The 19,024-nt window shown below is 36.2% G+C and overlaps 1 protein-coding gene across 11 annotated transcripts in view; it reads right to left on the bottom strand.

Annotated features, from left to right (window-relative positions):
- Positions 1 to 3,859: 3,859 nt before the first annotated feature.
- LOC129755813 (uncharacterized) overlaps positions 3,860 to 19,024 on the bottom strand; it is a 263,710-nt gene continuing 248,545 nt past the window's right edge. For 6 of the 11 annotated variants that reach the window (XM_055752472.1, XM_055752474.1, XM_055752477.1 and 3 more), the window contains one exon: positions 3,860 to 4,457. In XM_055752472.1, coding sequence (XP_055608447.1) covers positions 4,259 to 4,457 — 199 coding nt within the window. In that variant the 3' untranslated portion in view covers positions 3,860 to 4,258. The remainder of the gene's footprint in view (positions 4,458 to 19,024) is intronic. The other 5 variants (XM_055752479.1, XM_055752480.1, XM_055752483.1 and 2 more) reach the window with 4 other exon arrangements.

Here is a 19,024-nt window from a genome sequence, read left to right as displayed (position 1 = left end):
TGTGAGATACGTCTCGGTTAGCGTGGTAAGACGGTAATCGCTGGTCCACTGATGGCATGGGTTCGATTCCCATCTCGGTATTGGAGTTAAATGTTAATCTTAAATTTTCAACGTAATTAATTCAGTCTACAAAGCCTAAATCGGCGTAGACGACGTATGTCTTTTAAACAGAGATACCGTCTGGTACATCTGGTGCATCATGCAGCAGTTTTCTACTTCAATGGCCTTTAAAAACATTATTTTCGCAGATAATCATACCGTTTGTACAAAAAAGTTTTAAAGTTGATTGTACATAAAATTGAGGTAGTCAGAAAAATTATTGGTTCCACCAGTTGTGATGTATTTGTAATGTCGAAATGCATGAAGCACCAATTGCAGTAGTTTTTGGCTTTGTTCGAATTTAATTTTATATTTTTTGAACCATAAATGTTTTTATAGAAAAAACATTTAGGGTTGAAAAACACTGTAACAAATTCTACTAGCTGAAATCATAAAAATTCATGATTGGATGGATAAAAAATTTGAAGTTATATTTTCATTAACTGCAAATTTTTCAAAGAATGCGATGTTTGATAAAAATTTTTGAAAATTTGTAGCATCTTGTTCAAGTTTTCAAACAATCAAAAAACGCACGGGCTCACAGCTCTCAGAGCTCTCTAGAATGATGATTTTACTCAATTTTCAGCTGGGTGCTGCAGCTTCTGCTTGCGCGTTTTGATTTATTTTGCCAGTTATTAAAACAAAACGTGATACAAAATATAAAAAATACACTTTAAATACACTTTAAATAATTCAATTCCCTGGATTCCCAAGATTACCCCCTGTAATCAATAGCACCAAGAAGTCAATCCCTTTCACTTGACGGGTCGAAAGTTGAAATCGGAGCTTCACTAATTTCTCGCGGTACTAACACTAGTAGCTTGGACTAGCGAAATCACAACTCTATTTTTCATCATCTACAAGTCAAACCCTTTCACTAGACGGGTCGCAAGTCTAAATCGGAGCTTAACTAATTTCTCGCGGTACTAATCCTAGTAGCTTGTACTAGCTAACTCGCGACACTATTTTTCGTTACCTACAAGTCAAACCCTTTCACTTGACTGGTCGAAAGTTGAAATCGAAGCTAAACTAATTTTTCGCGGTACTAACACCAGTAGCTTGGACAAGCAATTTCGCGACACTGTTTTTCGTCACCTACAAGTCAAACCCTTTCACTAGAGGGGTCGCAAGTCTAAATCGGAGCTTAACTAATTTCTCGCGGTACTAATCCTAGTAGCTTGTACTAGCTAACTCGCGACACTATTTTTCGTCATCTACAAATCAAACCCTTTCACTTGACTGGTCAAAAGTTGAAATTGGAGCTAAACTAATTTTTCGCGGTACTAACACTAGTAGCTTGGACTAGCAATTTCGCGACACTGTTTTTCGTCACCTACAAGTCAAACCCTTTCACTAGAGGGGTCGCAAGTCTAAATCGGAGCTTAACTAATTTCTCGCGGTACTAACACTAGTAGCTTGTACTAGCGAAGTCGCGACACTATTTTTCGTCATCTACAAGTCAAACCCTTTTACTTGACCGGTCGAAAGTTGAAATCGGAGCTAAACTAATTTCTCGCGGTACTAACACTAGTAGCTTGTACTAGCGAAGTTGCGACACTATTTTTCGTCACCTACATATCAAACCCTTTTACTAGAGGGGTCGCAAGTTGTAATCGAAGCTATAATTTTTCGCGGTAATAACACTAGTAGCTTGTCTCAGGTCTAAAGTCTCATGTCTCAGGTCTAATCTTTCATGGCTCTTGTCTCATACCTCAGGTCTCATGTCTTATGTCTCATGGCTCATGTCTCAGGTCTCAGGTCTCATATCTCATGTCTCATGCCTCTTGTCTCATGTCTCATGTCTCAGGTCTCAGGTCTCAGGTGTCATGTCTTAAGTCTCAAGTCTCATGTCTCAGGTCTCATGTCCCATGTCTCAGGTCTCAGGTCTCGTGTTTTATGTCTTAGGTTTCTAGTCTCAGGTTTCAGGTCTAATGTCCCATGTCTTTGGTCTCATTCTTCAAGTCTCAGGTTTCATGTCTCAGATCTCAGGTCCCTGGACTTAGGTCTCAGGTGTCATGTCTAAAGTCTCAGGTCTCATGTCTCAAGTCTACATTTTCAAGTCCAGTTCTTATGTCTCAAGTCTCAGGTCTCAGGTCTTAAGTGTCAGAACTTCAAAGCTGCAGAATTCGAATGGTCTTTTTTTACACGGTTTTCGGGAATTAACACGGTTTTTTTTTACACGGTTTTTTTTTACGCGGTACGTATATCAGTGTAAAAAAAAACCTTACTGTACTTTATTTAGGGTAAATGTACCCGACCTTGGCACCTAAGGCATGGTTTACCCTTTTTTTTTCGACATTCCTACCTTCCTGTTGAGTGCACCATATAACATCCTTTGAAGAATTTACTTGCTAACTTACTTAGAGTTCAACAAAAAGATGTTTTCTCTATGGAACTTTCATAAATGTGAGTAAAATGCATGCAAAGTATTCACTTGCGGTGCTCTACTTGGCCGCCGTACCAATTGTTTGCCGTTTCGATGATCCGATTCTTGGCCACCAGCAAAGTGCAATAGATCTTTACCAACAATGCTCAATTGGCAGTTAACAGAATCGTTGGCTATTCTGAATATAAGGCCACTGACAGAATGACGTCAGCTGAGCGTAAAGTTCTATGCGACGGTGAAACACCGGGCGCCACGCATACAACAAAAAGGCTTTTGAAAACATTGATGAAATTTGGTTGAAAGGGAAGCACAAAATAAGCTTTCATTTCAAAAAGTCGGAAGTTTCGCTACCTTATATATGGTTACATAGAATACTTGTTTATAAATTATGTGTATGTTGTTATTTGTCCCATCGATTGCTTCGATTGGACAATTCTCAACAGTTACTCCTCGAGCATTATCCACGTCTCGTGCCCGTAGAGAACAACCGGTCTAATGAGTGTTGTGTACAGGTTACACTTTGGGCGGGCGCTAAGTCTTCTCGACCGCAGTTGCTTGTGGAGTCCATAGTAGGCGCGACTTCCGCTGATAACTCGCCGCCGGATCTCACGGCTGGTGTCATTGTCTGCGGTCACTAGTGAGCTGAGATATACAAAGTCTTCGACCGTGATCTTGTTATTACTGGACACGCGGGCTTGATCGGCCTCGGATCCGCAGGCCAGCGTATACTTCGTCTTGGACGTATTAATAATTATCCCAATCCTTCCTGCTTCGTGTTTCATGATCTGCCGACTGGTATCAATGTCTTCGCTCGTCAAATAACACCTTCTAGCGCCACGTTGAACATCCTGCAGGATAGATCATCGCCTTGTCGAAGCCATCTGCGTGATTCGAATCAACACGACAATTCACCCGAAATCTGCACAAAGCACTGCGTTCCATCAATCTGCCTTAATCAGTCTGGTCAGCTTCCCGAAGAAACTGTTCTCGTCCATGATTTTCCATGCTTCGCCACGGTCGAAAAAATACTTCCATTTGACCCCCTCCGGTACATTCATTCACCATTATGTTAACTTTTTGAGCGTCTCGGGAAGAAGATAGTGAGAATAGCCATTACAGAACACTGATTTATGCGGGCTTGATCTGGAACGATGATGGTGGAAGATGCCAGAAAAACAAGGATTTCTTTCCGTTTGTGAAAGATTATAATAGGCCCTATTATGCACTTGATTCCATTGCTGTCCATGAATTTTCTAAACGTCCCTCAACATGGTCAACTGATTTGACGAATCAAATGAAAGCTTTTCTAAAGAATTGCAATCACTTACATAATAGGGCGTTATCAATCTTGGTAAATTTTCATATCTGTTTTATTAAATGCTGGAATAATACTTCAATAGGATCCGCTACGTTTAGCGGATTAAATGCAACCGAATTGTAACAAAGCTCTAACTTTTTTCCGAGGGAGTCAATTTTTCGATAAACCTGGGGGACTAACCGCCGAAATATTCTGGGGAATGAAACATTTTAACACAACAATGAACGAACGGGATTTTTTTGTCCTTATCCTATAGACTACGTACTAATATATAAATGTAAATCGAACGAATCACGTTCTCTTTCTTTTCGCTAGCCATTGGTCTAATTTTGTTTTCTAAGGTGTTTGCATGATTGCGTGTAGCAGAGTGAATAGTATTGTTTACAATTCTTTCCGATGACATCAAATGCACTTATTCATCGGTACTAAAACAAGTTTTTCTTTTACAATTTATTTTAGGAAAAGTACGGTTGATTGCGGGTGTAGCAGGGGTGGTGCCTCCTGGTGAGATCCCGCTCGCTCATGGTTGGTACTTTGGGTTTGAGTTCCGGTGCAATGGCATTCCCCATCACGGATAGGTTGTCCAGATGGCCGCCGTGCTGACTGTCCAGGGACATCCGTCGGCTGCCGGGCATTCCGTACGGCATGTTACTTCTGCGAATTGGAGAAAATTTAGACCAAGCATAAAGGTGAGTTTTGTTACGGGATTGTACGCCGTTACTATTTGCTAAAATCTACCGACCGCATATGGGTACATTGCATACCAAGGAGTGATCCGATCTCTGGGGAATCATTTCGTACTCTTAATTTTCAAATTGAGACTTTGGAATCGTAAGATGTCTCAGGAGCCACTCTCAGGAGCCACTTATGTTTCGAAAATCAAGGCAATTTGTATGCTCAAAGCATATCAATACCATTTACGAAAAAAACTGTCAAGAACTATCTTCGTCAAACGTTTTTAATTTTGACACATAAGGTACACCGGGGCAAGTGCAAACGATCAACTTTTCTCGGTTACAAAAAAGTTTAAAAATATTTGTTCTTCTAGAAGTTGTTGTTTAGGCCCAAACAAACAATCTGACACAGAAAAACTAAACTTTCTTTAAATTATTCACTAAAAACACGGCATGGTTTGATTACACACGAATTCAAGTACGTACTAGACATGGAAAGTGTTTTTGTTTTGCTTTTTTTGGCTACGAAAAAGGGCATTCAAATCCGATTTTTCTTTGAAAGGTGAGTGTTTGGGACTGATATTCAAGTGAAAGGAGAAAATTTATGATAAATTTTCATTACACCCTGAAAATTGTGAAAATAATATTCACTCTTGTCAACCCACACTGCGGGGCAAGTGCAAACGACACTACCGGAGTAAGTTCAAACGCACCTTTAGGCAACGCACCTTTAGACAAACGCACATCAGCCATTTAAAAAAAAAAAATCATCTCAAAAATGGTTCAGCATTATATTAGAATAGTCAGAAGGGGTATCCAAAGTATTGTATCTGAGGCGGATATTCATCATTCCGTAATGCCTTGGCAAATGAAGGTGTTTTGCTTAAAACAACAGTCAGCAAAAATGGAGTTCCAAAAATTAATCAATATTGCAGAAAAAGAGCAAATATATCAAAAAAGTATATAAAACATTAGACTGAGTCGATTTGGGGTCACTTTTGAATTTCTCAAACCCTGGGGTCTAAAAAGCTTTATCTTGGTCCAACACTCATCCATGATTTTTTGTGGAATTTTTAAGTAACGTTTACATGAGTAAATTTGAACTTTTAGGTTTGTATGGGAAAATTGAACCGGGAATGGAACCGAGCCAGCTGATAGTTTTGGTGCCCATTTATAAAATTCCGAAAGGAAATTTTCCGCTGAACGACTTTGTCCAGAACCGTAACTTCGTATCTTATTCAGTGTGGCCACAGAACCGGGAAAACCGGGAAAACCGGGAAAAAACCGGGAAAAAACCGGGAAAACCGGGAAAAAACCGGGAAATCAGACCCAAAACCGGGAAAATCAACAAAAAGAAATCAAAATTTAGTTTTGGTTCCAAGACCCGGGGTTCACCCCAAAATTTAAAATTAGAAATTATTATTTTAATTTGCAAGAATACAAGCGTTAAAAAACTGTGTGGTAAGAAAATCAAAAGTTATGAAATTTAAAAACTACTAGGATCTCGTCAATTAGCTTTGAATTGGAATCTCAATTTTCACCGGAACCCAGAGTGAAAATGAAATAAGAAATTTTAAAAGTCTCTTAAAATGTGTTCAAGTATCGCATGTCACTACATTCATTTAAAAAAAAAACCATTGATCATATACAAACAAATGAATTGAAGTCAAATCAAGAATTCAGATCCCTTTGTTGTACACTTGGAAATGTAAAAAGAGGCTAATATTATAACTTTCCAGTGATATTGTTTAATTCAAGAGTTAAAAACAACACAGAAATTAAAAACAAATCTTCATATCATCTTTGCGCATTTTTGTAGCATAATAACAACAAATTAAACATCTCTTAAAATTTGAGGAAACGATCTCCTTTCACAAGCCCTGTTTGGGAAAAAAATTCATCCATGAACTATTTTTAAAGTTGATTTTAAAAATTTTATTTTCTCGAAACAAATTAGTAGTCATAATTTATCCATAAAACTTCAAATTACACTTTATAAAGCTTGAATATGTTACGAATTCAATAAAAATTTACAAAAAATTCGAATGAACAGATTTTTTACCTGATTCGTGACATAAAATTTGAAGGAAATTAAATTAAATTAAATTTCCGTTAAAATTAACTTGAAATGGCCCTGAAATAGGACTTTGAAGTTACACTGTAAAGAATTTATAAGTGCTTTTGATGAAATTATTTTACAACTATTCAACATCGATACTTTTCTCAAAGTATGTTTGTGTTTCAAGTGAAGCACTTAAGGAAAATATCATTGTATTTAACTGTTTAAAAGAGATTTTGTTTAATTAAATTATTGCATTCGAATTGATTGTTTTACTTCGTTTTTTTGTTAGATTCACAAGGCAACAAAATTCGCGGTGCCAAAGGTTTACGAGCTAATTTTAACTTATTTGAGGGCGCTAAGTCCAAATATGTTTTTTTTTTCCTTTCTACCAGCTACAATTTTAAAGATTCAAAAGTTAATTTTTGAACAAAAAGATAAATTTATAAAAAAATATCTTTTATCAAAAATTAGAATATTTATATGATACTCGAAACAAGTTTTGAACCACATAATGATCAACTTTTTGAAGGCCACGTGTAGTTTTAATTAACTTTTAACAAGACCGGTGTTTTCTTTTAGTTTATGTTATTTGTTTCTCTGAAACTAGAATGGTTAGTTCATATCTTAATCCTTGATCAAATGGGGGATAATACAAAGATTTGAAATCAGTTTTTATTTTTGTAGAGGATTGTCGGTTCATTTGTTATCAATGATTGATTGTAATCGAAACTTAATGGTTTTTTAATTTAAAAGCAGTACCATCAGAGCCAGATGTTTTAGACAGAATCTGACAAATACCTCGAATTCAAAACGGTATAATTTTTGAAAATAAATTTTCGAAACAAAGGCAAAACTGTTCCTTGTTGTTGCCCTAATAATTTTTAGTTCCGTTGCTTTAAAGATTTGAAAACATTTTCATTGAAATAAAATTTACATGTTCATGCATTACAAAGCATACCCTCTACTGCAGGGGTGAGCAACCCGCGGCCCGCGGGCCGCATTTGGCCCACGAGACCCTTTCGTGCGGCCCGCGAAGCTTTTTTCAAATGTTTATGCCTTAACTCTTTTCTACAATGGATAGTTAGAAAATTTTCAGATTGTTTACTTTTTACTGGCTTTATGTTCTATACAAGGCTTGAATGCAATATTGTTTATTGGCATAACGTAATATTGGAGTGTTTTTTTTTATTCAGTATTCTTTTTTTCCTTATTATCTAACTCCTACCACTTTGAGACCAAAATCCATTAAAGTGAGTCGGAAGAACAGCAAAAAATGGGAACCTACACACGAAAATCGGACATTTTGGATTTTTACCATTAAAATTGCAATATCTCAGAAACTACGCAACCTTTTTTTTTATTAAAACTTGGCAGAGTGATTGTTGAAATATGAAGCTGGCATGTCTGAAGTTTTTGAAAAGTTTGATCGATGGGACCAAAAGTTACATGAGATACAAAATTTCAGGCATGAACCTAGAAATGCGATTTCTATAGAATTTTGGACGAATGTTTCCATAGGAAAATCCTATTTTATTTTCAACGGTAAATCTATTTCAACCGGAAAATCAATACAAAATCGCGAGATTCTAATTAAAAAACACAAAAAGTGCATTTATTCCATTTTTTCTTTTCTTCGTTGCTTTTGCCAAAGATTATTTGACTGATTTGTGGATGGAAACGAAATTGTTTTAGGAATCGTCCAAAATTCTATAGAAATCACATTTTTAGTTTCTTGCCTGAAATATGGTACCTCGCATAACTTTTGATCCCATCGATCAAACTTTTCAAAAACCTCAGACACGCTTACTTAATATTTCAACAATCACTCTGCCAAATTTCTATAAAAAAAGGTGCTTAGTTCCTGAGATATTGCAGTTTGAATGGTAAAAAACCAAAATGTCCGATTTTCGTAGAATTATTGTATCTCTGGCCACACAAACTCCAAAAAGCTCAAATTTTGTAGTATAATAGTGTGATAATTGAGCTATCTAACGCAGAAAATTTGACCAAAAAATATCATCAGAGTAAAAAGTTATGGAAGTTCAAAGTCGAAGCAACAGTGCGCGTGCTTTCAATTTCTATAAAATTATGAACGATACTGTAGCTTTAGAAATCCTATCGCAATGATATCTAAATAAGATTAAAAATGAAAAAATGTGGTTAAAAATTCTAAAATCCAAATGTACTTTTGAAGATAGTTGCTTAAAATATGTGAAGTTGAACATTTTTCTGTGATTTCGACAACCTTGCTCAACATCTGAATGCAATGATGCAATACAGGACTTCAATTTAAAAAAAAAGGATTTTTTTAACGTGTGTAGGAAAAAACCTAGGCTTTGAGGACAAGTTTTAATTGTGGAAAAAAACATAAAAAGTCAAATAACGATTCAACGTCCAACGCTAAGAAGACTGTGATTTATTTAAAAATATATTTATCACACTCTTAGTTATCACTGTGATAATCTCCAGAAGATTTTTAAATGTAAGTGATGATGAATAGTATCTTCGGCTCAAACAAGAATGTTGTGAATGTTCGCCATTTGCTACTATTTAAAAATTGAGAGAATTTAAAAATGACAAAGATTTAGCAGGGTACCTTTTCAATATCGGGTAATTATTTATAAAGCCTTGTTGAATTACTGTTTTTGAACATGTGAATTCGTTTGATGTTTCCTTTTTCAGATTTGTTTTTGCCAATTTTTGTAATTATGAAAAATGATGTCAAGCTCTGATAATTGTCACAAAAAAATTATTTTAAGTGCGGCCCGCCGACAAGATTTCAAATTTAAATTGGCCCGTTGGTTCAAAAGGTTGCTCACCCCTGCTCTACTGCATAATTTATGAATAAGTTTAGAATAAAAAGTGTCGATGGAAATAACTTGATTCACCTCTAAAGGTCGCGGTACACCTCAGGTAAAAATGATAATGAAAAATCTTATTTTGTCAATAACTCAAAAAAGCGACACATATTGGCTTTGTAACATGGTTGAATGAATGGGGAATAGTGAAAAGCTGAATTTTGAATCGGTCTCAGTCTTCAAAGCTTCTTTAAACTGATTTTATTTCGATTCCCAATTCCAATCCCATTATGAGAAAATTTTCGCGGTTAAAAATCGGGGAATCGAAATTCAAACATTTTTAAGAGGTTTTGAACACTCAAATTCCGGGCAAAAAAAGGTTTTGGACACTGAGACCAGTTCAAAATCCTTCCCCATCAATTTCACCATTGTTGGGATTGAAACACGACGCGTGTGGCTTTTACGATAGGTTCTTTATTAATGATCATCTTCTTGTTCTCTCTAGTTACACTCGCATATAATGAAGGATCAGTGTTGCCAAGCTATCACAACATATCTCATATTGTTTATTCGAAGACACTATCTTCCGGTTGTATGATGTAGTCATCGAACTTCTTAGGTGCAGATGTGATACGCGTTGGACGGGAGCGGCTGCTTCCGGACGATTCCTTGTTCCACTCTTCAGCTTCAAATGCATCCGATGACACCGGGTAACGTTCTTCTTGTGTTCGTGGTATGAGTTTAAGATGCGAGCTGTTTCGTGTGTACTCTCGTCCGGATGGAGCCTTTACGGTGATAGAGCTACCGTGCTTGGCAGTTTGTGTGTGACAGTTTTATACCGAAGTCAACGCAGTAGTCCTTGAGTTCTTGGCTTGAAAAGTTTTTCGCGTTATCTGTGGTCAAAACTGTTGGGAGGCCCATTCTTGTGAAGACTTGTTTTAGGAAGCGGATAACATCGGCGGAAGTAGTTCTGGTCATAAATTCAGCAATCACAAATCGACTATACAGATCCACCAAAACGAAGATATATTTTCCGTTCGGCAGAGGACCTAAGAAATCAGCGCTTAAATGGAACCAAGCAGTGGACGGCAATTCTCGAATACGGAGTGGTTCTGGTTTGTTGGGTAGGCTTACCATTAGACATTCTACGCACCTTCTGCATTTTTTCTCCACATCCACGTCTATCCCCGGCCAACACACAGCAGCTCTCAATCGACGTTTCATTTTCTCTTTTCCAGGGTGACCTACGTGGGAAAGGTCCAGTACACCGGCTCGAAGTCCTTCTGGGATCACAATTTTGTTAGCTCGTAGCAGTACATCTCTCACTGAGCATAACTCGGTCTTGAATGGAAGGAACCCTTTAGGAACCGGGTCCCAGTCGCCGTCCAGCAATGCGCGCATCACACATTGGATTTGTTCGTCTTCTTGGGATTGACGGATGATTTCGGACATAGTCAGGGCAGTTGGTTTAGTAACTTCAACTATAGCGCTTAAAACCTGTTCTGTTTGTTTGTCGAATGTTTTGGCTATATCGCATTCGGAAAGACGCGACAAGGGATCGGCGATGTTTGTCTCTCCCGGTGAATAAACAATACTGTACCGGAAAGATTGCATTCTGAGGACCCATCTTTCTTGGCGTTGGTTTGGCTTCGAAGACTCACTGAATATTTTTACTAGAGGCTTGTGGTCCGTTACGATCGTAAAGTCTAGTCCTCAAAGGTACATTTCATGGCGCTCCGTCGCCCACACTATGGCTAGTGCTTCTTTGTCTAGGGTTGAGTATTTTTTTTCGGTTTTGGAAAGACTCTTACTCGCATAACTTATGGGCCTAGGTTTCGATCTTACTACCTGTAGGAGTACTGCGCCTAATCCCGTATCGCTAGCGTCTGTTACTAATCACCCTTATTCTTGTTTACGGCGTATCTGTAGTTCGTTCGAACGGATACTTTCGATCGAATTCGAAAAAGCTATTCTTGTTTTCGTTCGAATGCGATACGTTCGATTTTGGTGTTACCAGATGAACTTCGAAATTTCTAAGCAGCCCTGCTGTATCAAAATGACATTTCTCGTGTGCCAACAAAAGTAAACAACCTGTCTGATTGTGAATTTGTGAAGTTTTTATTATCGGACCGGGAAACAGGAACCTCGTAAACGGCCCAGAGACAAGGAAAAAAATAGAAAATCATGCTAGAGCGGATCAGGCCCACCCAGAAAACCTTCGGCAGCTGCATCAGCAAGCTATTTCGTGATTTCCAGAAGTTTGACAAATCGGAGCCGATAACAGCCGGCGGAGGTATTGCTATCGCTATTGCTGCTGGAAAGTTGCCCCGTCGTAGGAGATCGGAACTCGCGTAGAAAAAATCGACAAAAATTGAAAATTATTTAATTAAAAATGAGTTTGTATTCTTAAAAATTTTGTTATTTTTAAATTAAAGATATCAATTTGTAACATTGATCTCGACAAAATTGAAATTTTTAAGCACCTTTCGACTCTACAACCGGTCATATTCATTGGCAGAGGTTTCCGTGTCAGTTGGCTCAATTAGGCCTGGATCTATTTTTACGTTTAGTTTAAGTATCATATTTTTCTCATTTCTTCTCAAATTTGCACAAAATATGTTATTTTGAACCACTTTTGTATTTTATAACCTGCATTAAATTCCACCAATTGCTTTAAACGGTTATCATCGCAGCATTAGACTCGCGTTTGTCAGTCCATAGAAAAAATACTTTCGATCGAAAACGGGAATGCAGTTTTTTGTTCGTACGAACGATGTTCGAAAGATCGAACGGTTCTCATTCGTTCGAACGAAAACAAGAATGCAAAATTGCAAAACTTTCGAACGAATGGCATCCGATCGAAAACAAGAATAAGGGTGAATATCGTTGGGTACTGGGTGCCATAGTACGCTAGGTGTTTAGGGTTGGCTAACGCTTCTTTGATTTTTGTGAAAGCAGTTTTGGCTGCTGAACTCCATCGGAATTTCGTGTTTTTGATCGTCATGTCTCTAAGTGGGGCGCTTAATGTCGATAGATTTGGTATGAATCTACCGACATAATTGGCTAAGCCCAGAAAGCTTCGCATTTCGGTAGCATTTTGAGGTCGTCGAAAATTTTTAATGGCACTCACCTTATCGTCCGATGGAAGGATACCTTTGTTTGATAGCAGGTGACCTATGAATACGACAGATGATTTTCCGTATTCGCATTTGGCCTCGTTTATCGTGAATCCAAATTCCTTTAGTCGGTCTAGTACTGCCTTCAGTCGGATATCGTGTTCGTCTTTACATGATGCGTACACCAGAATGTCATCAATAAAAACCTTGACTCCTTTCAACCCTTTTAGCACTCGCTCTATACAACGCTGGAATATTTCAGCTGCGACCTTCATTCCAAACATTAACCTTTTGTAGCGATAGTAGCCATCTTGAGTAACAAAGGTCGTTATGTCCCGTGAGTTGGGAGCAAGCTCGATTTGGTGGAATGCTTTCACGAGATCTATTTTACTGAATAACTTACAGCCGTCCAAGTGGGGCATTATTTCCTCGAACGTTGGCAATGGATGCTTTTCCGGAATAATTGCTTTGTTGGCTTTTCGCATATCCACGCAGATTCGTACATCTCGACCACCGTCCTTCGGCGTTACCACCAATGGAGAAGCCCACGTTATATCCAAAGGTGCGGGTTCGATTACGTCTTGCTTCAATAGGCTTTCCAATTTCTCATCCACCAAAGGTTGAAGCGGTATTGGAAGTCGACGACAGGACTGTTGAACTGGAGGAATCGCACTGTCAATCTTTATCTCCACCTGTACATGTTTGAGCTTGCCAATGGATGGCTCACAAGGTTTCCCGACGTTGAAAATTTCACCATGGATCTCCAGTAGTCCTAGCTCCATCGATGTTTTCTTGCTCAGGAGGTTAGCTCCTCTTCTCGTTTCTACTACGTAGATTTCATGGTGCACTGTTTTGCTCTTTGTAGCAATATCGGTTTTAATCACTTTATACACTTTTAGTCTTCCATCACCGTACACTTTCAGTTCTTTGGATGACCTCTCCGATTTGGTCATTATACATCCATTTTTTCGAAGTAGTTTATAAGTTTCCCGGTTTATCACGTTCACATGAGCCCCAGAGTCAACCACCCAATTAAGTTTGACTCCCCCCACGAAACACGTCACCACGTCCGATACTAACTCAGCTGCATATACTTGAGCTAGCTGGTTGTCGGATTCTTCCGAGTCAGATTCCGAGGAACTCGATTTGTCACTACATCTCACTTGTCGGACCCTATTTTTGCTTCGCGATTGCTCCCCAGCACTTTTATATTTTGTTTTACACTGTTTCGCATAATGTCCCTTGCGGTTGCATTTCTTACAGAATTCTGACATAGCTGGGCACTTTTTATTGTTGGCAAAATGGCCCTGTTCACCACATCTATAGCAGTGTTCTTCTTTTTTTCTTCGTACTTGGCCGATGGCGTTTTCAACAGTCGGCTTTTTCAAAAGTTCTTTATTCACTTTTAATGTTTCCAAGATTCGACCTTCCTCTGCGATCTCTTGAACCGTCATGAGTTTCTTTTTAAGAATCACTTCTCTTAATGCGTCCGAATTACTATTGTCAAACGCTCGGTTATGCGCATGTCCAGAGCTTCACCATAGCCACAAAGACGTCCCTGGTCTCTGAGTCGCTGAATGAACTTATCAAGAGATTCGCCATCTTGTTGTTTAATTCTCCGAAAATTGAAACGCTCAAAAGGAATGCTTGTTAATGGCGCGAAATAATTGTCTAACAAACGAACAGCTTCTCGATACACATCTGTGCCGTAGGGAGCAACCGCGTCATGCCCTTCCAAATTATAAAAAATATCCTGGACTTCAGTCCCGGCATAATGCAACAAATACGACCGTTTTCTGGATGGTAGCACAATACAATTCACTTCAAGGAATAACTCTAATGATCTCTTCCATTTCGCCCATCTGGTTCCGAGGGAACCAGAATCCGAAACATCGAACGGCAACAGAGCCGCTTTGGAGGGATCCATCTTTTTTTCACTTTGAGGTTATGCTACACTTCTTTAGCAAGTTCGAAAACTCCAATCGAATTTAATCTTGGGTTCACTCGCGTAGTTGTATTAATTGCACTCGAATTTAATCATTTTAACTTTTAGAACCGTTTAAAAACGAATTTAATCCCATTCAAGTCGCCAATAATGTTGGGATTGAAACACGACGCGTGTGGCTTTTACGATAGGTTCTTTATTAATGATCATCTTCTTGTTCTCTCTAGTTACACTCGCATATAATGAAGGATCAGTGTTGCCAAGCTATCACAACAACCATGTTACAAAACCAACTCATATCGCTTTTTTGAGTTATTGACGAAATAAGATTTTTCATTTTCAATTTAACCTGAGATGTACCGCGACCTTAACTTATAAATTTATTCAAAAAAAAAAAAAGAATTCTCTAAAAAGTGTAAGAAATAAGATCAATTTTATAAACAATGAAATTGGTTTGAAATGTTTTGCAGTACTGAATCAAGCTTCAAAATCAAACTTCAAAAAAATCGAGATCATATATTGTATGCATCGTATGTAGAAGAGGATTTAAGAATGCTCTATTTACAATGTTTTGTTTAAAAATTTTATGACTACTTCAAAAATATTGTCAATTTAATTTGAAAATTTCTTTCGAAATTTGCTTATACACATTCGACCGAATACTAGGCACAACTATTTGTTGCATTTAATATTCGACAAATTTAAAATTTGGGTTATATTCGGCCCGAATATCCGGTACAGTTTTATACTGAATCACTGATTGAAAAAAACTGATCTCTGAATCTCATGGGTTCTGAATTTAGTTTTCAAAAGTTTAGTGTTTAAAACACAGCTAAATTCGAGTTTCAATCGATTAAAACGTCAAAATAACAATATTACTATGCTATGAAATCAATCTTTAAATCTTTTCTAATGTTTATTTGTCTACGAACTTTGATTTTAGTATCAATAATTTAAAAACCATAATTTTTAATACCTTTTCCATAAATCTGTATTTTGGAATTAAAATTCCTTGACTAAAAAAATACAGTGGGAGAATCTAAATTGCTTCTTATATTTTTATACCTCAAACTTTGATATCGTATTGAATAATCCCCATAACTGGAAATCTAGTCTGTGTGACTTGTTGCCCATATTTATTTTTTTTTTCAATTTCGCAATGAGAATTCTTAATTGAAATCGTGATTTCCAAGTTCTGAAATGAGGACTTTGGAATTATGATGCAATAATAATGTTTGATAAATTTTTTTACTACTTTAACAAGGAGTTAAAAATGATTTAGATCTTTACTGAATTGTATAGAAAATATTTTTCGTTTTGAGACTCGGGTTAATAAACAGAAGACAAGAATGTCGGAAAATGGTAGGGTCATCTAAGGTAATTATGATCATTATTAATTTGATTTCTTATTAGGTTATAATTTTAAGTATTGGCAGTATTTCTAGAGAATTTTTTCACTGCGTCTAGATACGATTTGTGTTCTTTCTAATATTACCATTGATTAGTCATGGGGTATTTTCGTTTTGACATTTCATACGTTATGTAGAACGGTTTATTTTCAAAATCTTGATGGTTATTGGTTTTTTAATCATAAAAGGTAAGTTTAGGTAATCAAACAAATTTCCAGAGAAATGAATGTTGTGAACTGTAATGACACACTTGGTATCTGTAACTTAAAAAAATGATCGAATATCACATTTGATTCATTTGATTTCTTTTTAGTTCTTACCATAGCCATAATGACGACTGATTAATTGTAAACATTGTTTAGCTCACCATTTTTAAATTTTTTGTGAACATGATTTTAACTTATCAATCGAAAATATGTTTTAAATGCATCATAGTGTCGTCGACACCAGCTTTTCCTTTCCCATAACGATTTTGTGTACGATGTTTTTTAATCATTTTGATAAAAGGTGATAAAAAACTGAAAATAGAATCGAGTTCGTCTAAATGTTCAATGGTATGAATGTGATGAAACAATCAAATTAATCGACATCACTGCTCAAGCCTCGCGAAGTATTGCATGAAAAGTAGTCATGCAATACCTCGCTAGGCACCCAGCAGTGATGTCAATTGAATTCATCGTTTATCAATGCGAAAAGACATACCCCTGTTAAACAGCTAAAAACTTTTTTGTCTATAAGATACAAAGTTAGTGTCTTCGACAAAATTTTTCAGCGGAAAATTTCCTTTAGGAATTTTATAAATTGGCACAGAAACCATCAGGTGGCTCGGTTCCACAAGAGAAACAAATATGATGTTGATTTTTCAGTACAAAATATTCAATTTTCTCATACAAACCTAAAAGTTCAAATTTACTCATGTAAACGTTACTTAAAAATTTTACAAAAAATCAAGGATGAGTTTTGGACCAAGACGAAGCTTTTTAGACCCCAGGGTTTGAGAAATTCAAAAATGACCCCAAATCGACTCAGTCTAATAAAACATACCGGAACATGTATTCAATTATTTTTAGTAACGATACACTGACGCATCTTAGAATAAGTTTGGAAAAAGCATTGCGTTTGCACTTGCTCCCCAACTAAACTTAGAATTTTTTTTTAACTAAAGTGCCGTTGCTTTTCAACAACATTTTTTAATTTTTTACTTTCAACGGGAATTTGTTGAGAACTATTTTAGTGATGCTACGAACGATAATCGATAATTTTTGAAGATTTACATATTTTTCTAGGACATGTGAAAGTTGAACTATGGTCAGGGCCGGATTAAGCCATCGGGGGGGCCGGGGCAATTTTTCTCGGGGGGCCCTATGATTCGATTTTTTTATATGCTATCTCAGAGAACACAACACATTTTAAAGTGTATAAGAACTGGATATGAGCTCAGTTTACTGTCTTTAAATAGCTATGTTGTCTGCGTAGAAGATAAATTCTGGTACCTTCAAATAAAATGTGTTAATTAATAGCGTGCAAATATTGCGGAAGAGTTTAGAATTTTTTTGAATTTTTTTTTATTTGAGCTGCAAAATGTCAAATTTAATTCTCATTTTTATTAACACCCTCATCACCGACTAAAATTCTCTGATTCAGAAAAATTCCCGGATAAATATTTTAAATGATTTTCATTTCATTATTTATCGTCTGGTTTGTGCTAATGACAATTGGGAAGTATCATGAGGATTTGAACCATTGGATACCAGGACCGTAGGAAGAACCGACTCGTGGGGGGGGGGGTTTTGGTGTCTGATTTTTACCTATGATTTTCTGCCCAACAACTCACGAACAAAACAAATTAAATCAAAATATGTTAGAAACTATATGATTATTCATTTTTAAATACTCATTTTTAGTTTTCGTATTAAATCGTAACTTTAGAAAAGTGGTCCTTTGCCTAAAGGGTGAGCTAATTTTTTATAATCTAACCTTTAGAAACAAAATATGGAATTTGCTTTCATTGATGGTTAAAATTTATGAATTGTTTCAAGATTCTGATAGATCAAAGTTATTTGATATGAGCATAAAATAAGTTCTTCTTAGAGTAGCCTTCAATTTCTTAAAAAAAGCTTATTCATTACTAAAATCAAATAAGCCCAATCTTCCAAACTCTTAAGTAAGTTCCAAGATTCTAACCTTTGATGAAAATAAATTAAAAAATTCAAATAAACAGTAAGAGATAAAACATTTTCGGATTAAATAAATTTGCTTGATGCAAACTTGAACTAAATTTATGATTTTAATATGAAATTTGGCTTTAAAAAAACTACAACATTAATAATTTTAAACAATACACCGAGAAAATATAGAATTTTGTGCAGATTTTTTAGGTGAAGATCAGATACATGTTTCTTTTAACAGTATCTTTCTTTTTCTTTAAAATATATGTTCATAAAGAATCAATTCCATAATAAAAATCCTGAATATGATTTTTTTGAAATATAATTTAGGATATTTTGCATTAACGACACTTAAAAAATTAATTCAAATTCTACTTCATATTTAAAATTTTCAGCTGAATTATGTGCAAAAACTTATTGTGATTAAAAAATTGGAATCTGGAAACTAAATGGACAAGCAAATATTTAAGTTCATGTTCTCTTGAATTCCTCAACAATTTAATGTTGATGGAAAAACTCATTCACAAGCTGAATCTGTTTCCGAATTTCAAAACTATTTGAAATGTACAAAAAATATGATTGCTGAATCTTATTACCAAATCAGAATTTTATGAGCCAAGCCCTAATTCATGAATATTTTTTATGAACACTGTACTGCCCCTACTTTCATAACAGTCCCATATGCAAAAACAAGCAAGCGAGAAAATCAGCTTTTTCTGTTTTGGAATATATTTTGAAATTGTGTCCACAACTTTCAGCATAAACAAAAAACATTAGATGGAATGTGTTCTAGGTTGTCATAATAAATCGTAACACCTGAAATTTTCAAAATTGGGTCATTGGTATGGTTGGGAGCACCATTTTTTTTCGTTATGGGACTGTTATGCGAGCATATTTCAAACCTTTTTTAAATCTACTCGCATAACAGTCCCATACAGAATATGTTTTTTTCGTCAAGCTTCTTCCTAAGACTTAAATTTGATCATTTTTGAACCTTTCATTACAATTTTCATTAAAAGAAACATACTGTTGGAAAAATATCGTGAATT

Source organism: Uranotaenia lowii, chromosome 3 (genome assembly GCF_029784155.1).
Source record: "Uranotaenia lowii strain MFRU-FL chromosome 3, ASM2978415v1, whole genome shotgun sequence".
Taxonomy (NCBI): Eukaryota; Metazoa; Arthropoda; class Insecta; order Diptera; family Culicidae; genus Uranotaenia; species Uranotaenia lowii.
Note: the sequence above shows the minus strand (reverse complement) of the source record. Positions and strands in the feature narration are given on the sequence as shown.